This window comes from Anoplophora glabripennis, unplaced genomic scaffold (assembly GCF_000390285.2).
Source record: "Anoplophora glabripennis isolate ALB-LARVAE unplaced genomic scaffold, Agla_2.0 scaffold251, whole genome shotgun sequence".
Taxonomy (NCBI): Eukaryota; Metazoa; Arthropoda; class Insecta; order Coleoptera; family Cerambycidae; genus Anoplophora; species Anoplophora glabripennis.
The window spans coordinates 431,882-444,869 of NW_019416333.1; the positions used below are offsets into that span (position 1 = coordinate 431,882).

General features: G+C 34.3%; 1 protein-coding gene across 1 annotated transcript; it reads left to right on the forward strand.

Annotated features, from left to right (window-relative positions):
- The first annotated feature begins 646 nt into the window (after positions 1-646).
- LOC108909510 lies at positions 647-1,781 on the forward strand. Its single transcript, XM_018713877.1, has 2 exons — positions 647-914; positions 1,477-1,781. Exons 1-2 carry the CDS (start codon positions 647-649, stop codon positions 1,779-1,781), a joined length of 573 nt encoding a protein of 190 aa, XP_018569393.1.
- The last annotated feature ends 11,207 nt before the right edge of the window (positions 1,782-12,988 follow it).

The following is a 12,988-nucleotide window of genomic DNA, read 5'->3' on the forward strand; positions in this document are numbered from 1 at the left end:
TTTTAGCTACCTGCTACAATTTAGTACAGTCCGATCGCACAAAGTTTTGTTGAAAGTAGACCTCATCTATACGGAAAATACATAATATAAAAATATTGAATATAAGCACCAGTACTACATTTATTTATGATTTGCATACATAATGAGCTTTTATTACTCTCTTTCATTTCTAAACAGACTATAGTGTGCAATATTTTGTCAACACTACAGTTAATAATTGTAGGAGGAATCTTAGAGCATATACTACATGGAGGAAGCACGTTTACGGCGACAGTGTAGACGAGTAACAGAGAGAGAGATAGTTTGGGTACTATCTTCCTCTCTCACGCAGGCACGTGATTAGGATAAATAGTCATATTGAAGCAATTTTTCCAATTAGTAATTACTGGATGAAAAAACTACTAGAAACTACTACTACTACTAGACACTAGAAAGTGTCTTTTTGACATTTGGAAAATAAAATGTCAAAACATTTTGTGTCAGTTTTTGAAAAAATAACGAGAAACTAAAGCCAAAGAGTGGAAGGTTTATACTAGTTAGTGACCGACTGACTTATTTTAACACACGTCAGTCGATATGCGGGTATGAAAATGTACTGATTCCCGTACATAAACCAAATTCTTTAAATTCGAAGTTATATTTCGTAATGGGGTCGAATCAAAGGGGTCTCGACCCTCGCGTGATAACCGCCTGGGTCAATGCCATAGAAAAGGAAAATAAACTTCGTCTGAAATGGTTCACGAAGAACATGGACCGCTTGAATCGCATAGCGAACAAAGAACCCACCAGGGTAGTTCCTCAAGAGGTAAAGGAACAGTTCAAAAAAGACCGTATAGACAGTTACCAAAATGTGCAGAGATTTCCCAGGATAAAAACGGACGATGCTCCCTTAATCGAGCCGAAGCCTATAAAAGGTAAGAGATTGTTTGCGCTTCTATATCGTTTCTTGTATGTATAAATGTTAATATAAAAGGTTATTCTTTATTGTATGAACAGTTTAGTTAAAATCTCGAATGCAATTAAGATGTTTTTCCATGTGTCTCTTACATTTTATCTTTGATCCTGCAAATTCTCGTAAGAAATGGTCATCAATGGGTGGATTCTGTGTCACTTTAGAAAGAAATACATTAAGCTTGGTTTGCAAGCTTCCATGCCGTTCTTAAAGTTACAAGAAATATATCGCCCTCAGAAGGAACTCTGAAACTCAAGATTAAATCATCTGGTCGGTATTTACATATGTTCTGTGCACTGGTTCATAACGCGCAGTCTGGACATCGTTCAATCACTGACACAAGCCGTGGAAGCCTGTAAACCAAACTAAGTTTACTGGCTTGCTGAACAGTTCGCTACAAGCTAACGAGATCAACTCCACCCATTTCGCAAGTATCGAGACTTATCCAAACCTTGCAACCCATCATGCGGTTGTCAGCGCGACCCCATACACACCCTAACATTTTTTTGATGTTATGCCTCAAGGTATTATGAAGCCCGTGGATCGAGCAGTGACGAGGCTCATCTACACTGGTGACAACAAGGATGGTCGCAAAAATTACCTTCACGAACGGATAAAATTGCTTCCGGACGACAGGTACTATTTCCCTGAGGTTTCCAGCTTCGAGTATGGCTGGAAGACGTGGAACCACGCGAAAAACATGAAGAAGACTAACTTCGGCAGGCAACAGATCGTGAAAGATTCGTTTTATAGAAGAAGAGGAGTTGAGAGGGACCCAGATTGGTACAAAGAGCCTGCTGGGTACAGCCCAACGGTTTGCAACGGTTGATTGGGTGAATCTGAGTTGGGTTCAAAGGTTTGGTAAAATAAAATGATTACCTGAAAAGTATTTGAGTTATTTTTTCTTAGCTAAGTATATGTGATTCCTTGATATCGAATTTATTTCTTATATATTTTTCTTTTCGTCGTGGTGGAAATACCCAATTAAATAAAAATGTAATCCGAAATTACGCTTTCTGAAGACACCTGGAAAAGGTGTAGTGTCATATCTGTTTACCTTAGCTCCCACTTGTATGTTACTGAAAGACTGGTACAAAGAGTTATTCAATTTGGACACAAAACATTCATCGTCCTCGGGTGGTTTTGTGTCAAAGATGTACTTGGTAAAATCTTCAAAATGGTTGTTCGTTGAACTTGAGTTGGGCCATTCCGTATTTACTAAAAAGAGACGCTATTAATTTATTTCCAAAACAGAGGAAACTGTGCAAACCCAAAGAGAACAAAATGACGGGTTCCGGGTGTATTAAAAATGGCGCGTCTTTGCTTATCTTCTCTACGATTTCCTCGAATTTGTCCAAAAAGATTGGTAAATATTCAGTATCTCCTAGTTTTTTAGTGGATGCCTCTGTCAAGTTCTTGAGCATCTTTTTCAGCCTCATGGTTAAAGTTTTCACGGAAATAACCAAGTTGCGGATTTCATTTTGGAGGTGTACAATTTTGTCGATGTTCTTCTCGTTGTGTTCGAGTTCTTCTATTATCTCTTGAATACTAGAATTGTTACCAAATAAGCTGTTATAATGTGTCAGGGTCGGTAAATATAACCAGACTATGATAGTAAATGAAGAAAGTCAAGAAATTCGTTAGGTACAGTGTCAAGACTGTGCTACATCCTCAGGTGCTAAGGTTTGACCAAAAAGTAACGGGAATTTTCAAATTGCTCGTGCTGTATCTTGTCTATCGAGTTGATTCTTTTTCTGTGTATTGGTAGCACTGTCAGTGACGGACCAGTTATAATTTATTATAACATTTGAAGTGAATAATTGTTTCATATTTATTTACAGAAGGCACAATCGAAAACGATAGTACCATCGATAGTTCTCGACCCCTACAGTGCAGGGTTCGTTTCCTCACTGACCTTGTTGATGCTTCCAGGTTTCTGGCTTCTAATTTGTACTTGTAATTGTTATGCACAGATTTATTGTCCTTCCTAATGAGCTCCAAACTCTTTTCAGCGGACGCATCTACTTTATTTAAAGTCTTTAGCACTATTTTCGCTTCCTCGACATCATAGTTGCCTTCCTCTGAAAATAATCTACAAAAAAAAAAATATGTAGAAGATTTAAGATAAAGCTACTACCTTATCGCTTTTTTAAATTTCATGGTGGAGATCTTTATTTTTGCATCCAAATCGTCGCACGCTTTGGCTGCGTCTTCTAATATACAGTCAATTGTGTTCATAGCATCCTCGGTAGCTACTTTCAAACCTTCCTTGAACCTTCGGATGTGACTGGATTTGTTCACATTTAGGATATGCTGGATGATTGTGTCTTTCTTATTAGCGAAGGTATTGAGGACGTCATTGTACTTATCTTCGTTTAAATATTGAGATTTCACTAGATTCTTTAGTTCTAATTCTACGGCCTAACAAAAATTTGCAGATAGTACAACATGAATTGAATACACCTGGTATTATGTATGAGTGAGATTTCCTTTCGAACCGCTGGTATTCGATCAGTGGCTGTTTGGAAAGTTTTGTTTAAAGGTAATCGATTATTTACTGTCACTGCTATATATGCTAAAATCTAAATATGTATATTATTAATAAAAATGGAAATAAGCAGTGGGCCAAGTAACGCACTCTGAGGCATGCTTAATATTCGATTAAATATCTCAGATTTGTAGCAACAGTATTGTACAAATTGAACGCGATGGGAGAGTCGATTTTAACAAACCTAAAAGAGATTTACTGATGCAAAAATATTCAAACCAGCATTTATCGAATGTTCTGGAGAATTCTGTGTAAATAATTTACACTTGATTTTTTTGGTGCAAAGTTTCACCAATGAATTGGTTAAACCACACTAGATTGGATACGTTATTGCTTCCATAAGTTAGGAGATGAGTTAAATACGAGGTTTCGATTGAAGATGGATAATGGCTTGGAGAATAGAACAGCTGTCTTATAATAAAGGCTGATATATTATCTGGACGCACAGTTACATTTGGTTTTAGCCTCTTTATAGATTTTATGGCACTGTCTTCTGAAATCCCAGGGATAGATGGAATACTATTATTACCAAACTTACATCCTATGGATTCACTTATATTTTAAGTAATCCCAAAATATTTTAAAATCACTTAATAGAATAAATTCTTTAATATAATATAAGTTGAGAGCAATCGTTTTTGAAATAAACACCACATTGTTGTTTTGATTTTTTTATAACATCTCTACTCCCGATCCTTATTTTTTATTAATCATAATATCATTGAGGAGTAAAAATTGCTACTGTTAACTTTAAATGTGGGCTTTTACAGTGCACACTAATCTACCTTTAAATATTGCCGGGTTCCTATAAATCGCCCTTATAATTAGTTGTTTTTGTCCGTGATTACCATTTGATGCGTCTGGAGCCTGTTAGAATGGCAGGTCAACTCCTCCAGCCGTTTCTCGTATATAGAATATTGTATCCTTTCGTACCTCGTTTTGAATAGGGTAAGTTTGACTTTCAGTCGATCTTTTATTTTGCCACATTGACTTTTAATCCACTCTTCCGCGTCAGCAGCGATTTCAGCTCGGCCGCAACTTAAGTAGTGGTTTATTGCTTCCCACAGTCTAGAAAAAGCAGAGCATTTTGACTGGTCCGGAAGACAGATTCTTCCATAGTTCTGGTAATATTAATAACCGAAAAAAATGTTTCCAAAAAGAGTTCATGTTTCATTTCTTATGGGCGTTATATAACTTCGTTTTTTCAAATGAAACACTTTATACAGGGTGTATCTTTAAGTGGGGATAAGTTTTTTAGGGGTTTAGTTTTTTGTTTGGCTAAAAGCCATCAACCAACTATTTATTTTCGTGTATTTCATTTATCATTATTGATGCTGTTTTTTCCATTACTTTAACTATATTAGAATTTAGGTAAAAATTCAACATATTTATCTGAAAATGAATATTTTATTAATTTTTAGCTAACAAAAATAATGTCATGTTTTCCTAAATAAAAAGTTTCTTTGCTACCCGTTCCCCTTATCCTTATACCCTTATATTTTTATTTAGTATTTAGACAAATAAACTAATTTAAGTTAACAGCTAACATCATTCGTCAGCAGAACCACCAGCCATATGTCGGTTTCGATCTTCGGACGTAACAAATTTTGTATTTTATATCTCGCACATGCTACTTTTTCTATTTGAAATGTATTAGGTAATGTAGAACACCATCTGTCTTAGGATTTCAAAAATGCAATAATATACATGTTATTCCATGTGAAAAAATGAAGTTGGGTAAAGACAGGAAGAAACGGAACACCCTGTGTAGTCGAAATTTATTTAAAATACAGAGAAATCAATTTGCTGGGTCATTTTTTTTTGATATTACCATTAGTACAGTCATTGAAGCTTTTCACCTCCGAATTCTTTGAAACTGAACCGATCGACTTGAAATTTGGCAGAGAGTTAGAGAAAAGGCTAATGAACATTATACGCCGCTTGACACTTCCACCCTGTTGGGGGTGGACATTTTTTTTTCAAAAATAACACTGGAAATCGATAAAGAATCAAATTTTGAGTAAAAAATATTCTGAGAATTTTTTCGAGAAATCAATAGTTTTTTTGTTATTCACGATTGAAAACTTGGAATTTTGAGTGAAAAAAACACCTTTTCAAGGTATTTTTCGCGAATAACTCAAAAACTACGCATTTTGTTAAAAAAAGTGTAATGAACAAAAATGTAGGTTATAAATAAATAAAGAAAATCGTTTTTTAAAAAGTGTGTGTACGTCCTATACAAAGCCAAATATGGTTAGTGGAAGGGAACTTGTTTTGGGGGGAATACTCGAATCGATGTATTCAACGTTAAATGACGGAAAAAGGATTAATTTTACACTCCAGGAGTTTTTTGTAGTACTCAAAAAGACCTTCAAAATGGGCACTTATAAAAGTTGATTAAGTAGAGCAAAATTGAAGGAGTTATCGTCAAAAACAGATGGGTTGCTCATAAATGAGCAGTAAACGCTGTACCATTTCCATCAGAATTAAAATTAATCGTAGACCCTTTACAATTAGTTTTGTTTTAGTGTTTTTTACACGATCCTGAAGTTAGACCGGTTTAGAATGCGTATATTTTTAATAATGTACGGTAAAAGTTGAAAACGTATTTTTCATTATTAAAAAAAATTGCCTTATTTATATAATAATTCTGAAACTATGAAAGATACGATACAAAAGTATGGAATATATTTATTTAAAAATCAGATGTTCGTTATTTGAAAAATCACTCGGACCCGTCGAATTATATTTTTAGTTGCGCATTTTATGAAGCAATTTTTATTTATACAGGGTGGCCCAAAAAAAAGTTATGAAATCAAGGCCAACTTTTTTAAATGGAAACCCCACTTTTTTGTATTTTTATTCAATTCTCCATGGGATTATGATCATTTTTTATGTAACATAACTTATACCTTATATACCTTAAGTTTATAAGAGTTGAAAATGGCAAAAGTAAAATATTTTTTCATAAGCAATATAAGGGAATTTTTATTTTAAATTATTCCACAATTATACCATTCCAAGATTTAAAACGTAATTTTTTATAATTTTTTTAGCACAGGGGTAATTTATAACGGTTGAAAAGTGTTATGAGATACAAATTCTTTCATAAGCAATGAGGAAATTTTTATTTTAAATAATTGCACCGTTAAAGCATTCCAAGCTTTTAAAAAGTAATTTTTTATCATTTTTGTCAATACAGAGGTGATTTTTAGGGGTTGAAAGGAAAAAAATATTTTATTAGCTATAAGGTAACTTTTATTTTAAATAATTGCACGATTTAATCATTCCAAATCTTTAAAATGTAATTTTTTATAATTTTTTGCATAGGGGTAGTTTTTAAGGGTTAAATAAAAGGTCGAAAAGATCAAATATATCATAAAACATGTTCGAGAACATGCAACATTATTTAATCATTGTGCTTGAACAAGATTTTTCTCAATAAAATGCTTAAAACTTAATTTGTTCAATTTTTTATCACTTAGTACGTAGTTTTTATCCCTTAAAAACAAAAAGCGTCAATCGGGCTTATGTCACTTTTGAACTTGAGACTAAGTTGAGCCTTATTCTAAATTTTCATGCAAATCCATGCAGTTTCAAAGAAGTCGGAGGTTACAGCTGATTTTCGGCTTCAATGACTGTAGTACAAAGCTAGATTAATCCCTGATTGGGGCCCCATCTAGGCTTACCCAAACATCCAGTTACTTAGAGCGTCAACTTCGTATCTGCAGAACAGCATCTGGTGCGGTATCAATTCTTCGGTGGGGTCCACGAACACGTGACTCTCTTGGCTGGCCCTTTTCCTCTGCTTCTTAGGGTCCTTCTCTTCGTCCGGAGGATGTAATACTAGAAACCTTTTTATTTCTGCCATAAGCACGTCTATCGCTATATCCACGAGTTCTCTATATTTCTCGGTGACTTTCTGTTCCTCGCCGTTGTGGATGTAGTACCTATAGGAGGTTTCGTGACGAATTGTACATGCTGTAACAAAGTGGGCGCATCCTAGGCGGAAAAGCGCTGACCAATAAAAAATTTACGGATTGACAAGGCCAAGGACATTTAAATAAAGGGGACTTATTTATTTACATTTCTAGATGAAGCCTGGTCTATTCACAGTCTAATTGTATCATTGTTGTCAGCTGTATAATTATACTGGAAATGTACTTAATATTTTTATCGCAATTTTCATCACAATTGTGAAAATTATTATTATAGGATAGTATTATTAAGTTATGCATACAATATTGTTAAATTCTGTACATATTAAACTATTTTTCATTTTTCATATTTGCCATGTTTGAAGACTTGGCAACTACGCAATAATTTGTAGCGTGTTCCTCGTTCGTTCTGCCGTGGTTGGCAGAATATGGCGTCTCTTGTTAGAAAATAGTTGTGATTTTAGTAAGTGAAACGTGATTAGTGTTTATACATGTATTTTGGATAAACTTTTAAGGTGTGAATATGGTTAGACAGTGCAGAATTTGTAAGAAATTGGATTATAAACATCCACATCAGCTATCCTTCCACAGGTAAGCGTGCTTGAAGGTGACTTTGGAATGTATATGCAACTGTGGCCATTGTCGTGCGTGTGGGTAACTTTTATTTGAATAACGGTAAAATTTTATAAAACTGACTTGGTATTTTTTTAAAATTTTTGCTGAAATAGTAAGAAAACAATAATATGAACCACGTTTGGCCATTAAAATCAAAGGAAAATGCTGCACCACAAATAAGTTACAGACATTATTTATATTTAATATATTTATAGGTATTTCAATGTTATCCCTTATACCCAACATTACAAATTTTAATCATTCATCATTTTCATTTTCCTCTACGACAAAAACCTTTTCAAAAATATATTTACAATTTTACTAAATGCACGAGCATAAAAACTGAATAAATACAACAGCAAAAATATGGTGGTGGTTCACTTATACATAAAAATACCGAAGATGCAATCAACTGAAAGTTGCATTCATTCAACCATTTGATGTTCTCCTTTGGGAATATATTTTTATGTCTCACTGAAAATTTGCCTCAGTATTCTAAAAGTGAAATGTGAACGTTTTTAGGATGCTTGGGGATGGTGCAACAAGAAAGAAATGGTTACAGTTATTGGGATTCCAAGAAGTTATAAAAATATTATATATATTTATTATAAAAATACTGAGTAGCTGTTGAAATATATTGACTTAGGACTATAAAATATTTTATTTTGACCCATCCAAAATGTACGACATTGGAGATGTAATCGCGCGCATCAGTTGGATGAAAATAAAGCCCTCTGCTTTCCCCTTGTCTAGCTTCACCCAACATATGAGATAGACTGTGACATGCATAGTCCCCTTTATTTAAATGTCCTTGGACAAGGCGATACTCGAATTTTTGTTGAAACTTATTTTGATCACAACTTTTGAAGGTATTGAAGTGCGGTTTTACCCGGAACGTTTCCAAAGGAACGGTTTCAAGGAAGGAGGAGTCCAAAGTAACAGTTCCAAGGTAACGGTTCCACAATAACCGGTTACAAGTAACGGTTCTAAGTAATGGTGGTGGTTTTTTATAATTAAATCATCGTGAGGATTCCAAAAGGAGTTTATATTTGATTAAATTTTCAATAGTAACCTTATATCTTCGTGAATACTGGAACATAGTGTAGGATTCAAGAATCTGTTGGCCTTCGGAGGTAAAAATTCAAAGAGTACTCTTTAAGTCCGTAAATATTGACTCAAAACTTTTTCAAATAGTCATTTCTCATTCACTATTCCGTTACAGTATGAACATACATTTCGATATGAAATACTTTGTATACTGTGTAATAAGACAGTAGGGCATTTGAAAGATTTACTTTACTTCTAAATTGAGTATTGATGGTCACTTACAGTTCTTCTACTTTGTCCAAACCTTTCCTGACGTCACCCAAACATTTTTCAAGTTTTTGCTCTGTAGGGCACTGTCGTAACTTATCCAACAGAATATTTAGTTTGCCTTCAAAGCCCTACAAGATGCAACTGTACAGTTTTGTTTAGTAATACGTTTAATGTCATTACTTCTTCTGTAATTATATTTTTCTCGATGGTGTTGCTGACGTCCTCCAAAACCAATTCTTGGGCTTCTTCTATTCTAACAAAATGATTGTCCCAGAGATACGTTGATTTCTTCACGAAGGCGTAGGTTTCGTTCAAGGAGTCTTCTATAGAGGTGATCAGCTTGCCCCAAACTTCCTATAGAAGAACAGAATATATATAGTAAACAAAGGGTGTTACAAGAATTGAGGCAAACTGTAAATATAAATCCATGGGGCGAAAATAAGAGTTTTTTTACAGGTTTATTGTGTCATAATTGCCTTTTTAAAGGCTTTTATCAATGACCATGTGTTGTTTTTAAAATATTCAGTTGAAATTTTGCACAGACGTATTCCTTGCTGATACACTTTTAGTTAAAAATTCAAATCAAGTAAGAAATTGTAGCAACCCGCAATACTTTTGGAGCAAAGGTATTGTTTTTTTTATTAAGTGGTTCAGATTAAAAGTTGAAGAAAAAATGCTTTGTAAAAAGTTACTATACAGTGCTTATGATGAAAGGAACAAATTCTTTAAAATTCAGGTAATTATTTTGTGGAAAAACGCTCGGACACGCAGATTTGTATTTTTAGTTGCGGATTTTTTGCCCCTACCTCCTCATTTTGAAGTTGCTGTTCGACAATTTCTTGACTTAATTTTCCCTAATAAATGGATTGGACGCAGAGGTCCTATTGAGTGACTACCAAGGTCACCAGATCTAACCCCTTTAGATGTCTTCTTATGGGGTTATTTGAAATATAAAGTTTATGTGAATAGACCAAATAATCTTGATGACTTGAAACAGAGAATACGCCAGGAAATAAGACTTATTCCAGTAGAGGTAGGTAATTGAAAACGTTCAACGAAAAACAATCCTTCGACTACAAAAATGTATTGAAATAAACGGACAAAACATTGAACATTTATTATAAAGCAATTGTTATTTAAATACAGTTTTATGACTAAAGATTAATTTTTTTCCATTTATCACATTTCAAACGTCATTATTACGAAAACCGCTTATTTTAGAGATATGGTATGTTATACAAAAAGTGTTCAGAATTTGCCGTACAATTCAAAAATAGCATAATATACAGGGTGTTCCATTAAAAAAAATTAATGATTTATGTTCTTCTTGAGACACCCTGTATACAATTTTCTTATGTCAAAAAATCCTCAACTAAAAATACTAATCGACGCGTCCCAGCGTTTTTTCACAAGATAATTACCTACATTTTAAACGAATTTGTTCCTTTCATCATGAACACTGCATTATTGTGATCCTTTATTTTGCATGAAAAAACTGTCAACTACTTTTTTTAATATTAAAATAGGTCTGACCTGGACACGCGAAGCAAACGTTTTTAGTTACACTACAAACATGTGTTGTAATTGCGTATATAGTAAACACTCTGTAACTTGGAAAAGAGGCGCCTAAATGAAATATGTCATTACGATCCATTAATTTCGTCCGAAGAACCTAACTTGACCCATTTTTTGGTAACACCCGTTATATTTATAAACGCTCGAACCTTAATTGTTTGGAATTCCTTCTCATCCTTAAGGTTCAGTTCTTCAGCTGTGGGTGTATATATTTCACACTCGTACGGTTCTATTTCCTCGCGGCTCAGCATGTCGATATCGAGCATGGACGTTTTTATATCCTCCAATTCTCTGAAGAACCTGTGGAATATGACTACTATGGCCGCCTTGTAGATGTTCACTATGTACTTGGCGCTTCTGTCTAGAACGGTTCGAACGTTATTTGATGTTATTTCGCAACGATATGGTCACCTAGGCAAGCCATGGTTAGCTGCACGTCTTGCAGCCAGATGCTGATGTTCTTCAGGTCGACTTTCACGTAAATCTGGCTTAGTTTGAATTCCAGAACCATCTTCATCGCGTCGTATTCGGACAGTCTTCTGTTCATCCGGGAGAAGGTGGTGTCTATGTAACTGGCTGTTGAGCTCGTTTTGAATTCGCTAAAACAAACTTATACAAGGTGTTTCAATATAACGTAATACACGGGGTGTCTCGTTTATACTTGACCAGAATTGGAGAGGCGTTATCCATGACTTCTTCCGTATAGGACCATTTTGTATGGTCTAAAGGAAATAAAGCTTTATGTCATATTCTATGATGATTTAGTCACTTGATAAACCAAAATAGCGGCTGAACCGGAAAAAGGTGGCAATAGATTTTTACGACGGTTTTACTCGAGTAAGGCGAGTTTTCTCGGACATTTTTAAAAGATAAAACGTTTCAGAATTGGTCAATGAATACACTGGTCCAATTTTCAAATTTTCGAATTGGTTAAATTTGACCAAATTGATAGTCTCAGAAAAAAGGGGTTTCTTCTTCTTCTTTCTTAATCTTCCTTTTTCGATTCCAAAAGGTTTTATCCCTTTCATCTCCCGAATACTGCCCAAAATTTGGTCAAACATGGCCAATATTCGAAAATTTCGGATAGAGTCATGAAATTCCAGGAAACAAAATTCAGAAAAATTGTGACCCTTTTTTTCTATTTTGAATATTTTAATTGTCATCGCATTATTCTTATTACTATTGGTTCCATTTGAGTCTATCATGCAAACACAATAAACCTATACAGGGTCACAACTTTTAATTGTCCTATAAAGGTATCTTTCCTATTTTTACAGAAATGGCTGAATGGGCAAAAATGTGTAGAATTTTATGGCGATCACGGATTCGTTTTTAAATTAAGAAAATTCTGAATAGTTCCGAAGATATTCGAAGAAAACCGATTTTATGCTATTTCTTTTTTTAGTCTTATATCACTTGTTTTTCAAAATTTTAGGACAAAAATGTGTAGTCTGATATTAAATGATGTGAGGAATCGATTTTTGGTGTCAGCATTAACGTATCTCTAAAAATATGCGCTGAGAGGTAGTTAACTTTTGTTTTTCTTATAGACGCCATATTGAATTTTTGTCTCCTTAGTAGAAAGGGGAAATCTTTACAACGATGCGTTATTGCGTTTTTATAAATAAGTAATCAAGATATTGAATATAATTATAATTAAAAAAAAGTCAAATAGTCACGTGAAATATTTGAATTTTTCTATAAAATAATTTAATATTTACGCTTATTTTCGTGGCCTTTATCACCCTTCTCAAGGAACGCACTTATTTCAGAAACATCCTGAATATTGGCGCCTTACTATATCCATAGTATACAGGGTCGGAAAGTCCCTATGGTTCATCGGCCGTTACGTGAGAGCGATAAAGTAAGTCATAGAAATCCGTGCGATAGAGAAGGATAGCTATAATGAAGGCGTCTCATAGTCACCGTCTGTTTCGCCCTTCCACAAATAAGATCCACCTCCACTTGTACTTCAGCGACCGGTGGTCAGCTTTGTTTTCGTCGTTTGGCTTTTCTTTAATAGATGTACTTATACAATTTCGA